Consider the following 13,198-nt stretch of genomic DNA (forward strand, 5'->3'; position numbering starts at 1 on the left):
GCACGCCTGTCTTGAAAGGGGAAGCAACCAGAAATTTGTCACCAATTGCATTGAGTTGCTTTCAGTTCTTGTCATCAGCTCAGATGATCAGATCAGCAAATCCATTTTCTTCAGGGTTTGTGCTAAATATGAGACTAGCAAAAGCAAAGCCCTCATTTAGTGATCTGCCTTGTGACTCACTGCCCAAGCCTTGGCACCCTCAGCAAGGTGTATCCCAGTGGCCAACACCAGTGTTTCTGTGTCAGGGACAGTTCTGCAAAGAGGCCTTAATTGTTACAGCAAAATGGTACATCTGGGATGGCACTTGGAAAACTCACACTCTGCTTACACATGCCTGTCCATGATGAAGAAAGCATTCCAGAACTTCAAATGCATCCTTTGTGGCTATTCAGTATTTGATTTGAGTTGGGGAAAAAAGCTTTCAACTATGTGCATATACATTCCACCCTGCTGCATTTGATGCCCCCAGTTGATTGTTTCCCAGGAGTTCCAAACCAAATTCATGCCATGAGCTGGGCTTAGCATACATAGATGTCTGAAGCACAGTGCTTGCCTGCAGTGTTCACTGCCCCTCACCTCCTGGGGCTCTGGTTCCAGTATTCCAAGGGCTTCGTGCTTTGCTGAGACCTCACTTTTAACGTGCAGGAACTGGGTGTCTCTCAGATGCAAAGGAGTCCTGGGTGGCAAAGGCAACTTCAAAGCTGCAGGATCAGCCCTGTTCACACACAACCAAATTTTTCAGGCAGCATCTGGAAAATGCATAGTAGATTTCAGAGAATCAAGAGGTAATACCTATATTTGGCTTTTACAGTCAATTAGTAAAACGATACTCTTGGCCTGATACCAGGGGAATTTGGCATAGGAAATTGGTGGCAAAGGATACTGTAGGACTAAGGAGAAACCAGTTAACACAAGGCTACTTTCTATTTCACAGTCCTTGCTTTGCAGAGACAAATCTGTATGTTTATCACAAGCACTGTTGGATTTTAAGCACGACGTTTTCTCTGCACAGCGGAGGGATAATGACATTTTAATACAGCACCTGGATTCAAAGCTCAGAAACATTCTTAGTAATGAACTGTTAAAAAGTATTTATAGAAGTCCTAGCATCAGTTATCAATATTCAGCAAGCTCTGGGTGGAGCACTTGAACTTCAGAACACCTTTACAGCTATGCTGCCATTACGGTGTAGCATCTAAATAATTCTGCATCCCTCTTCAAATTGTGCCTGTCATTTATTAGAGCAATTAGGATCTTTGTTATTATTGCTGGTTTTTTATGAAGAACATTTGGGGATGACCATGAATTACGGGATAAAACTCTAAGAATAAACACACTTTTATTTGAAGTCGTGTAAATTTGAAAAAAAAAGGTTGGTTTTGCCTCTTGGTGTCGAAATACCTTGGCATCGCCATTGTTCATCAGGAAAACAGATTTTGGAAACAACTGATTCCTAAGATACTTTGTAATGTTCTACACCTACATTGCTAGGATGAGGTCAGAAATTCTTTGCTGTGTTTAGTCCCATGAGTTGCTTTATACAATATTCTGTTGCTAAAATAGAGTAACTTAATCTACGTCTGTCTTTCAGCACTGACGGCTTCTGTTGAAACAATTCATGCCTGAGATGTATGGACCTGACCTATGAAAATATGAGAAGATATTGTACAGTATATTTTAAATCTATGAAATTCATAGTTCTGATGCTTTTGGCCACAGAGCATCGTTTTATCACTTCCTGGAAAATGTTTATTCCAAGAGAGCTTTAACTGGCCCACGTGTACACTCAACAACCTTCAGATTGTTCTCCTGATACCAGCTTGCTGCTATGATTTCTGTGCACATAAAACAAAGGCTCTTTTTAATGTGCAGCCTACAGTCAGAACCTTATTTGCTATTCTCCAGAATTTAATGTTCTTTTAATTATGGATCATGTAAGTTTACTTTTTTGCCTCTTTTAGATGCGTAACTCGGTTAATTTTACATATCACCACTAAAACTTGTTTTACACTTTTTAAACATTACAATTTATTGTTTTGACATTTTATTTGTAAAATTTTTATATATATATACATATAGATATATTTAAAATGTGCCATTTTTATTATTGCTTAGTAAAATATGTCCTGTTTCTGCTGTAATTATTTCTTGGTCAGGTTGCAATGTCAGCAGTTACTGCCACACTTCTGTCAACATAGACATTAATGTTAGTGGTTACTTTTTCTTGAATAAAATGGAGTGTAGGTATTTTGAGGTACTGGGCTTTTCCTTCATGGGGTTAGGGTGTGTACAGCAATAAGCAGGTTTTCAATCCAGTACTTAGTTTGTGTACAAATGTAATTATGTTCATTGTGTATATATTATACAATGAGCACATATGATGTAAGTATAAGAAGCCACTTATTATTGTTCAAAAATACGAATGTTCATATCCCATTTCTTTTATATCATATTAAATAAATGTTGATGTTCTTAAGGACTTGTATGGTTAGTGTTTCTTCCAGCAAACAGATGTCACACTGTGTTCCACCTTTTGATGTGGGGAATGCAACAATTCCTATCTCATTGGCAACATCACCTGTCAACCAGAGTAGCAGTGACAGACTCTTAAGAGATCCCAGTCTTCCTCAACGGGAAAGAATAAGGCTGCAACACAGAACAAAAAAGACAACCTGAGACTGAGACACAAGAAATACAGGTTCAGCTCCTGACTCTCCCAGACTTGTATTGTGATATTGGAATAATCACTTAGTCATTCTGTGCCTCCATTCCCTGCCTGTTTACGTGAGAGGTAACAGCCTGTCTTAGCAGGGTGTGGTGAGCAGTAATTCAATATTTGCAAACGTTGATTGTCAAGTTCACTTGGGGTTAAGGAGAGAAGTGTGATGATTCCTTGAGGCTTTGGCATCTGCAAGGCATCTTCCAGAAACTGAAAGAAAAGCTGAAATAATTTGTCTGGTGTTGTCACACTGCAGATGTTACTGTAGCTTCGCCTTCCCACCTTGCACAGCTGTCTGAATTTGCCTGAGACAAAAAGAGGTTTAGAAAAGAGTGATGAAAAACGAAACGATTTAAAGGAAAGCTTTTGAATCTAGGAATTAAAGCTGAGGAATCTTTCACAGGTTCAGGCAACTGCTCTGTGCTTGGGTGCATGTGTGTGCCATAAGTGGTAAGGCAAGTTTCACAAGAAGACAACTGCCAGCTCCTGTTGCACTTTTTTTATCGTACAAATCATATCCTGATCAGGTTAATATTGCTGTTCTAGAGACTGTATAATTCATTGTGTTTTTCCATAGAGGAATGCCTGAGATTAATACACAGTTTGAAATAACTCTATCATTGCCTCCCTCCCCAAGTAGGAGTTTGTGTTCCTGGGGCTCTTCACTACCAAGACACAGAGTACACTGTCTGGGCTACCTGTTCTTCTGCCATTTTCTTAGAGAAGTGAAAAAACAGGAATCAGAATTTAGCAGCAGAGCTTGGAAAGTCACAGGGAAAGAGGTGGCTAAAGGAAAGAAAATGAATCATGATGCAGGCAGACAGCATCCATCTGAAAGTTTGTCCAAATAGCCATCTTTTTTTTTTTGGAGCAGTAGCCCTAAATTAGTGCATCCTTCCTTCCAAAAAATAGAGTGAAGGAGAGGAAGGTGATACTTTTTTTTTTTTTTTGCTCAACCAGCTGAGGTTTAAGTTCAGTGGCATCCCTGGAACACCTGAGGCAAAGCAAATAGGACACACCCTGTTCTCTCCCTAACCCTTCTGGTGAGATCTGTTTGCTGTCAAATTTTGCAATCTTTCTGCCCTTGCTGCCAAGAATTGCAACCAACAAAGGAAAGAATGACTAAGTGATTTTTGGACATTTATAGATGTTGGCTGTGTTTAAAGCATTAAAGGTTTGGTGTATCTGCAAAGAATGTGCAGTTTGTACTGAAGCTGCGTGGAACAATTAGCAAGTTTTGCTGGTATAATTGTTGGCAAAGATAGCAAAGGTAAATGATGCAGGAATGTAGTAATGCTCATAGACTACAATTTCACTTCCTGTGGGCACTTTGAGCAAAGACTTGGAGTTTCATTGGGTGCTTTATTTTTTTGTCTTATAGAAAAAGAAAATATGGCTTTGTGTTATCACAGAGCATCTACTGTTTCTTACCTCATCAGAATAACTCATCCCAATGATCATACTCCTGAGATATAGAAATATCAGAATTCTGATATGGTCAGCTTTCAAACATCTATTTTAAGTTTGTATCTAGGATATTTTTATATTTCTGACTGATTGCTTTATTGGCTATTGCACTGACACTTGTATATATGGAACGTGCTTTTTTTCAAAAGCAGGAGTCCTTAGGAATAATGCAACACATTCTCTACAGATGTTCATGCTTTTCAGAACCAATTACATCTATTTTTGTCTTTTGTTCACCATTTGCATTGTTCCAAGGCTACTAGAGAATGTGATTCTTTTAAGTCCCTTAATAAAGTGACATTACTCAACAGTTATAGTTGGTGTCTTGGCAGTTTTTGTATGTTGTGGACTGGCTCAAAGAGAAAGACCTCACTGGGCAGTTGAAACCCAAACCTTGTTTATGTCATTACTGAGGGGGGGAAAAAGTAGTCTTCAGTTCATATTTCCTCATAAATAATCTGTAATAAAATTAATCCAATAAGGTTCTATTTTCAGGAAATTGGGGGGGGGAAAATAAACGTTTCTGTCTAAATCACAGTAATTGGACAGACTGTGACAGAATTACTGCCCACCCTCTTGGATTCACTAAATGTACCAGGAATACATACATGAAAAATATTAATGAATTACACTGTTAGTGGTAGATCTACTAAATTCTTTAGAAGTAGGGCTGGTGGGTTAAGTTTTATCCTGGTCAAGTAAAGCAGCAGAATAAAAGATCTTTAATCAATGGTGCTGTTGGATAAGTCTTAACCTTAAACTTTTCATTATATTGTAACAATAAGGTGGAGGGGTTTTTTTTTGCCTTTTCTAATAAACCATAAGTAGTACTCATTCAGGTCTCAGAAGTGAGTCATCATGTCTTTTCTCACAATGCTATTTGATCCCTGGATTTTGCTATACTTATTTTCTGAAGTTATTCTACCTTATTTCACTTTGATTCCTCAGTTAAAATGTTCTTTTCCATCCTTTAGAAAGTTGACATTTAAATGGCTGATAAACAAATTGCCTATACCTGGCATTAATAATATATTTGAAACAACTTAATTTAACTTTTTTAAGGATGCACGTGGAGATAACAAAGCAACATCTGGCCTTCATTTCTTCTAAAGAACATTATATATGCTTGCTATTATATCCTAGGAGCTGTTTAGCTTGTCCATATGGGAACACTGAAGAAGCTGCCACAAAATAAAATGGAATATACTGGTGGCTGAAAACAAATGCCTGGCCCAAAATGAAGGCTAAAAGCAGCTGCTTTCTGAACTTGACACGCACAACTTGTTACCCAGCTGTTCCAGATGTGTCAGCATTCAAATGTTACTTGTGGAATTAAGGTTTTGGTATTTTTATTTTTTTTTTTTGTGCTGTTTCTACATTCTGTGGTATGCCCAAAGAAAATGTTTTTAAGGTCTGTCTAAATATTATTTGGCTGCTGTGGTAAAACTGCAAGAAACTCTTTGAATTGTAGCTATGGGTAAGTGACAATCAGCACAGTGGTTGCTAATTGGCTCATGGATGTGTTTAGAACACTTACTTAGGCTGGATTAGGTTCTGTTTGGGATAAAAGAAAAGCCATAAGCAAATGGTGCTGTTTCCAGTGGACTGAGGTAAAAGTATATCTGCACAAAACCAGATGTGATATCATTAACTTCTTTATTACTGAAACCAAACCTAAAATAAGGAATTAATTTTTTGTTTTTGTCAAATTCTATCCAGATCCCTGTTCTGTGGAACGGGGAATACTTCAAAGAATTTCAGACTAAAAATGGAAACACGCTCTTGCTCTTTTGAAGGTGAAATGAGTACAAAAAAAAAAAAAAAGAAAGAAAAAAAAACCAGCAGAGCCTGCAGGTTTAACTTGATATGTAGAACAAGTGGGATTTACTTATGGCCTAGAGATTTGATCAGTGAAAACTTTCAGAAAAACACCTCATCCTCATCAGTTGTCATCTGGTAGCTTTCCTGAGTCTCAGTGTAAAGTGACTGGTACTGTGCAGGTCTCTCTTCTGCAACTTTAAACCCATTTCAGCCCAATTTGTAAAATGCTCTGCATTCCTTATCGTGGAGGAAAAAAATTGCCTTTTCCATACCACAGCTGTCTGTCCCCTACATAAGCAGCTGAATCCAGGCCATCAGTTTCTTGCTTGGAATTGCTAAAAACTGGAGGTGCTTATCATCTTGAAAGATCAAGCTCAAAGCATATCAGGTGAGGCACCCAACATTTCCTAGTAACTTGCTTGTGAATCTCTCTTATTTTTCAGCAATAGCTGCTATTTAGAAAAAAATATATTTTTTCCAAGTACTAGTCAAGTTGCTAGAAATCAAAAAAGAAGTAGGAGGTACAAACAAATATATAAGAATTTATTTGATAAAATTGTCATTAATTGACAAGAGTACATTTCAAAGCAATTGAGGAGAAAAAAAAGCTGCAAAATTCAGCAACTCAACTCATAAATCACCTCTTTACAATATGAATTTCTGGTGGGTCTTGACACTGATTACACATGCAGTCGACTGCTCTGTATTGTGCAACTTTCTTGGTAAATTCCCAAGTCAGCCAGAACATGGAGGCTGTTTCAGATGTTTTAGCTTTAAAGATGAATGATTTTTATTTTTTTTTTTTTTTTGGTATTTTCATGCTCATCCAGCAGTCTAGGAAGCAGCTGTTAGCAGCTGTTGGGTTTATTCTTTTTCTGCACTGGGTTTATTCTTTTTCTGGTCACATCCAGACAGCGGGGGAAAAAAGACAACTGAACTTTCTGATGAATGTTTTCTGATGTTTGTGGCTGCTGCTGTTTTGTGTTTGGTTTCTGGCTACCTGGAGACTGCCTCAGAGGGTTTGCACATGCAAGGGCTGGTACTGCACGGAAGCCAGCTTGTGTAGGAGTGAGGACTAGATGAAGGTGTCGTTTTGTGAGCAGGGAAATTGCCTGGAACCATAAATCACCTTTGAATAACATTTCTGGGCTGTTTTCTTAGCCTGTGCCAACATACCTATAACATTTTGTAGCTACTGTTTCTAGTATATTGTGCCTACAAATAACAAGTATTTTGAATAAAGACAAAGTGCCTGGATAATGTGATTGCTATTTACAAGGTAGCAGCTACAAATTAAAGAAAACCAGCCTCTCAGCCATTTAGGAGATTGTCTTAATGAAGAGGAATTGGTTAATACTCATGGATTGCAACACTGAGAAAACCACATTTGCTTTTATAAGCTGATTCTTTGCAATATTGGGGGGATAACAACTCTGAACTCACGGTGTTTTATTTTAAAACTTTTATTTCATGCTCCTAAAGCTATTCCATTCTGTGTGATCAGCTAAATATAACCTAGCTAAGCTCTGCTTCATTTCCAACATCCCGAATTTAGGACAAGGAAGAACAGAGGTCATGACATTTTGATCATTTTTGCCTCATTAAAATCTTATGGACCCCAAGGAGCACAGCTGGGTCATGTTTGTAAAAGGTAGGACTCTAAAGCCTTGCTTTGAGCCATGCCTGTTTCACAGAAGTGCTCTGCACGAATTACTCTGTACATCCTTCCCTGGCTGGCTGGTTCCAGGCTACAGCACTTCAGTTATTTCACCTTTGAACAGAATCCCTAACTTTTACAGCATTTTCAGGCAATTAATCATAGGCAGCCTGTGAAGTCTAAGATCTCTTTACAGCTGATGGCTCCGAACTGTTAGGAGGATGACAGTATCCAGGAGTGAATCCTAGTTAAAGTGTAAGCACTCCAGGCTCCCTGGGTAATTCCCAAACCCTCGGATGCTGTAGCTGCATGTTTGAATGCAGCAACCAGATTTCTATTAATTGGATTAGATGGCCTTCTCCAACAGCTGTTGAGGAGCTGTTGATTTTAAGGATGCCCAGCAAGCAGGGTTTGTGTTGTGAAAAGTGCTGCTGGCAATCAATATTACTGCAAGAGGAGGCTTTCCCTCCCACAGCCCTCCCTTTCTCCTGCAGCTGTCGGTAGGCACGGACTCACTGGCTTGTGCTGTAAAAACAGCGTTATTACCTGTTGGCCTTGATGCAGAAGCAGCCAAGCTAAGCTTCCTTCCAGTATCTGCACTGGGGAGATAAGTTGTGTTAGGAGGGGAAGCAGGAGATGAAGGGCACGTATGTTATCGGTCCAAGTTCAAGTGCTCGCCCAGAAGGACCCCGGGAGAACAAAGTTAGCCCGGCTGCAGCTGCTGCTGCCGCCTTCCCACTGCAGCTTTCCTCCTTTTTCCTCTCTGCCTGTGCCTTTGTCCTCACGGCGTGGCTGCCATTGTGTGGTGGTTTTTAAGGGCTGAAAGCGAAGGATTGCTGATGGGTGACATGATAGTGCTTTAAATGGGAATGCAGATCGGTCCCGGTGCCGCCCGATAGAGTGACGAGGACAAAGCGAGTGGTGGCGGCACAATGGGCTCGGGAGGATCGCCATGGCCGTGGGGGGCTGACAAAAGAAACAAATAGCAACACGAGTTTTAAAAAAAAAAAAAAAAAGTCCAGAGCTGTCAAAGGTCCTGCGGGCTGAGAAACTCTGTAACTTGCAAGCTGTGCAGATGTGGCCGAACTGCAGCTGACCTGTCATCTTAGTAATATTTAGTATCCCTTTCTCTTCTGACTTTCTGGGAATCTGGGTGCTGAGCACGCGCAGGAAATCGGGGATTACAAACTTGTCTGAACTTTTCACTGCCAGACATTAACATGCGGATGCAGCAGCCTGTATGTAAATGATGTTATCTGAGCTGGTTTATGCATGTGTTTCCAGGATAAGAAAGGAGATTATTTCATTGTGTGAACTAATTACCTGTGAAGAAAAAAATTTAGAGCCTTTTTAATGTAAATGCCAGGCTGTATTTTTATTAACCTTCATATTCAGTGATGCACTGTTGTGTATTTATTGTGTATTTTCAAATGTTAAGGACTTGATCCTTTAACCTAAATGAAAGAAGTTCTTGATGTGACTTTGCATAAACAGGTTTCTTTGCAAGGTTGTAACCACATCTTCCTTTGCCCATAAAATGAGGTTGCTTCACCAACCATAAAGTGACTTTAAGCGTCATCATATTGCCAGTTAATCGTGCACAGCAGCAATTAAAGATAAAAAGGGGACAATCATATTAAACTGGAACTACAGGACAAATTACTGCAAAACAGAGAAAATATGCTCTTGTCCTAATCCACAGTTGCAGACAACCAGGGCAACAGAATTTGTGTTCACACAGCAAACCTGAGCACAGATGGGAACAGCCCTTTTGGTTTCAGGTGGACAGACTGAATGATTTAAACATGCTCATCCTGCAAACATTATGATGCAGGAGAGAATTTGTGCAAGAATCTGATCTCTTGTGGTTACTGCATCTCAGCTGAAATTCTGTGTGTTGCTTATTAATAGTCTAATTAGATACAGGAGGAGGGGAGTAACTTTCAAGTACTTCATGTTTTAATATTTGTGTAGCTTTTAAACCAGCATTTATTTTGTCATACTTTGTTAAGCATGATGTAAACTGTGTTGTTGAGTTTTTACTACAGAGCATAAGCTGATGAGAGTACCTTGCATGTAATGGAAATGAATATACCTGCAATATGCCAAAAGAATTAGCACAGTACAGTGCAGGTGGTGGACTGAGATCCTAGGGCAATAAAAGAAACTCCCAAAATCTGACTGTATTAGTATGCAAAAGGCCTCCACAATGTTATAAAAAAATCTGAAAGACAAGTGGTTCACAGACATTGGTCCTGCCCTTAATTTATGTTTTATCAAGGATGGTGAGGAGAATGTTTGGGGTTTTTTTCCTGTAAAGTCCCATTTTAAATTGGCTGCTTTACTATCTCTCTACATGAAACTTGTGCTTGAGAAACTGGGATGTGAATGTGGCTGAGGCACCTTTGTGTAAGATCAGGTCCTCAAGATAGCAGGGAGAACAGAAACCATGGCCTGAAGTGGTGCCAAAGGATTTTCCTTGGAAGAAACAAGGCAGAAGTAGGTCATCTCTCTCTACTGGGCTGATACCTTAATGCTTTTCAGTGCCTGAGTTACACTTCTATAGTACATATCTCTTTGTTGTACCTCTTATGCACTAGCACAACCTAAATCAAATACTTTTCTCAACTTAAAGAGTCCCCAGTTTTATGTGAAGATACCTAGACATGAATTATAAGATTTACCACATTTAAAATTAGGTCTTTTTGACCTTGCTGTAAAAAGTTTCCTGTGTTTTCCAGGCTTTAAATAGCTGAATCCAACTTTTCACCAAGATAAAACAAATACTTATCATTGCCAAACACAGACAGAAATTCAGCTGTAAAGATGATGGTTCTGATAAATTATCCAGTTAAATGCAATATAAAGCAAACTGCTGCTAAGAATATATAGTACCCCACTTCCCTACTGTAATTTAAATACTGTAGTTGGTGGTTTTGGGGCACTGAACTGCCTAGAAAAACTAGTGGATAGTATTTGTTTCTTGAATACAGTTTACATGTGTCACTAGGCAAAAATCATTAAGCACATAATGTTCATCTTGACTGAAAAAAAGCAGTTTTAAAAGACTGAATAGACTCAAAAGCATTATGTCACTAAAAGCCAGGCCCACCTCTATTGAGAACATTCCATATGTATGTATTACAGCAGCTTTCACTGGAAGACAACTCTACCTCAGAGCAATCCTGGGAAAGAGAGTCTATTATGCATATCCTGACCATGGATAAATTGCTGCTGAACAACATGATAAAATGCTTTGCTCACTCCTATCCAGTCTGTTGTTCAGAGAATCTGGGAGCAACTGAGCTGGGACTGGAATTCATGAGAGGGGAATCACTGCTTTGCCTATTAGAAGACATGCAGCATGTCTGTAGGGCACATCATCGGGGCATTAAGCTAATTTAGGTTTTACATCTCCCAGTTCTGCAATGTATTCTTGGCTTCCTGAGAGAGTGAACCTCTGAACTACTTAAATTCTGAATTATGGAGAGGTCACAGTGCAACTTAGACTCTCCTGTGTGGTACGTGCCGGGTCCCCACCTCCCAGCAGCCATCCACCATAAGCCAGCAATCTCAGGATTTGCCATGAGTTCCTCAAAACTCCTTAGTTCTCCAGCTCTCAGGCTGAGTTTGACAGTCAGGCCCCACCGAGGTCAATGTGAATTTTGCAATCAATGCCAGAGAGGCTGAACTTTCAGACAAGGCTCGTCGAATTCACCTGAGAGCACACATCTCTGATTATTTAATTTGCAAAAAAGGTGGCTGTTGTGAGATTGGGTGTAAAGAGCTCAGTCATGGTTTTCATTCCAGTAGTGATAATCAGTGGGAGCATAATGCAAGTTTCCAATTGTCCATATTTCCAGCTGCCTCAAATAAACAGCATCGAAACTCCATCAATATGTGCACAGCCAAAAAGACCTCGCTTTCTCTTTCCTTGTTTACATCATGAGGATTTCACCTATGCAGCAATCATTTTCAGTCATTTCTGTAAAATAAAACTTCACTGTGAATGGAATAGTCTTGTAGGTCTCCCAAAACTGGTGCTTGTGGTGATTCCAGTGGGGCAGTTGGCACAGATGGCAGGTTGCCTGACTGCAGTGTGAAGGATGATGCATTTACTTGGGTTGGAATGGCCAGAGATGAACAGGTAAGATCCCACCTTTGTCAAGAGTGTGACCCCAAGGAGCTGATACTGCCACAGAAATTCTCTCAGCCTCTTGCCCCAAAGCTGCCATGAAAACTTCACAGCGTGGGCCATCATCCCAAACATCACAGTCAGACACGCTGGCCCATAACTGAGGTAAAAGGAATGGCAATTGTTACATCCAAGGAGTTGGACTGCAAAATTAGTTTTTAATTGATTAGGTTTTCCATAGGTTACTGGCCATTCCAACCCAAGTAAATGCATCATCTGCATGATGCAGAAGAGAGAGAGTACAAGAAGGCTGGGTGCTGCCCTTGTTAAACCAAGGGGATAAACAGAAGGTATCTGGAGCATTGAAGGGGGAGGAGGGGGTCAGGAGAGATCCATTTTTGCCAGATTGCAACTATTCCAGCTTCAAAGGACAAGGGCAGGGAAGTTTGCAGAGTGAAGCCACGGAGATTTGACAAGCAGGCATTCCCCTGGTTCTGTTGTCAGCATGCAGACAGGCAGCACAGTTCCTTTGGCACAGAATTGCTGCAGTGAGCTGATGAAGATCTTTTCAGTCCCAGGGCTTCCCAGTGCTGTCATGACAACAGCTACTTTCCCGGTCCTGCTGAAACCCCCTTTCACATTCAGTGAATGCCAGGCACAGAAAAGTAGGTTGTTCTCATCAGTCTCCCTCTCTCTCTCTCTCTGATTTGATTGATTGAGAATAGGGAGGGGCACTGTACTTCTACAAGCTTGGCTTATTTTCCACGAACATGATGGATCCTTCATCCTAAGGGAGAGGTTTGAAGAGTTATGAATGGCAAACAGTGTTTTAATAGCTCAGAAGACAAATACACTATCTGTAATAAACATTTGTCGTTAATGGCAAATGACAATGAGGTTATCCTGCTGGTTTTGTAATTGTTAAATTAGTTTTGATTACTCTGAGCATGACTTCTGCTGTTCAGTGAATACCCTAATAATGGCAATTCAAGTTTTTGGATGCAAATCTAGTTTTTGGCTGCAAATCTGAACTTTTATGAAATTCACACGTTTGCTTGTGCTCAAACCTACCTAATAGTAACTTCCATTTAAATAAACTAATTCTGTATATATCTAGCTGTTTGATAAACTTTCCATGACCTGGATTTTTCTTGTAACTTAAGCAGAGCAGTGGAGAGAGAAGATGAATTGTCCAGCTGTTAGGGTTTTGGGAAATCTGGACTTTGACACTGTTCCATGACAGTATCTTGCCCAAGGCTGGCCAGACTGTGTGATAAATGCTTCTCTTAAGGATAACCTCTCTCCCTTAAGTCTGTAGCGTGCCAAGATCTGGCAATCATGGGAAATATATAATCTCTCTTGTTTGTCATTTCTAACCTCACAGGATGTAGCAGGACCC

The 13,198-nt window shown here is 39.9% G+C and overlaps 1 protein-coding gene across 7 annotated transcripts in view; it reads left to right on the plus strand.

The window, feature by feature from the left end:
* The window catches only part of PLEKHA5 (pleckstrin homology domain containing A5), a 166,739-nt gene extending 162,243 nt beyond the window's left edge, over positions 1 to 4,496 (plus strand). For all 7 annotated transcript variants that reach the window (XM_018080565.3, XM_018080562.3, XM_018080568.3 and 4 more), the window contains one exon: positions 1,592 to 4,496. In XM_018080565.3, the coding sequence (XP_017936054.1) occupies positions 1,592 to 1,626 (35 nt within the window). In that variant the 3' untranslated portion in view covers positions 1,627 to 4,496. The remainder of the gene's footprint in view (positions 1 to 1,591) is intronic.
* Positions 4,497 to 13,198: the final 8,702 nt, after the last annotated feature.

The sequence above is a fragment of the Manacus vitellinus genome, unplaced genomic scaffold (assembly GCF_001715985.3).
Source record: "Manacus vitellinus isolate BGI_N305 unplaced genomic scaffold, ASM171598v3 scaffold_5_pilon, whole genome shotgun sequence".
NCBI classification, from domain to species: domain Eukaryota; kingdom Metazoa; phylum Chordata; class Aves; order Passeriformes; family Pipridae; genus Manacus; species Manacus vitellinus.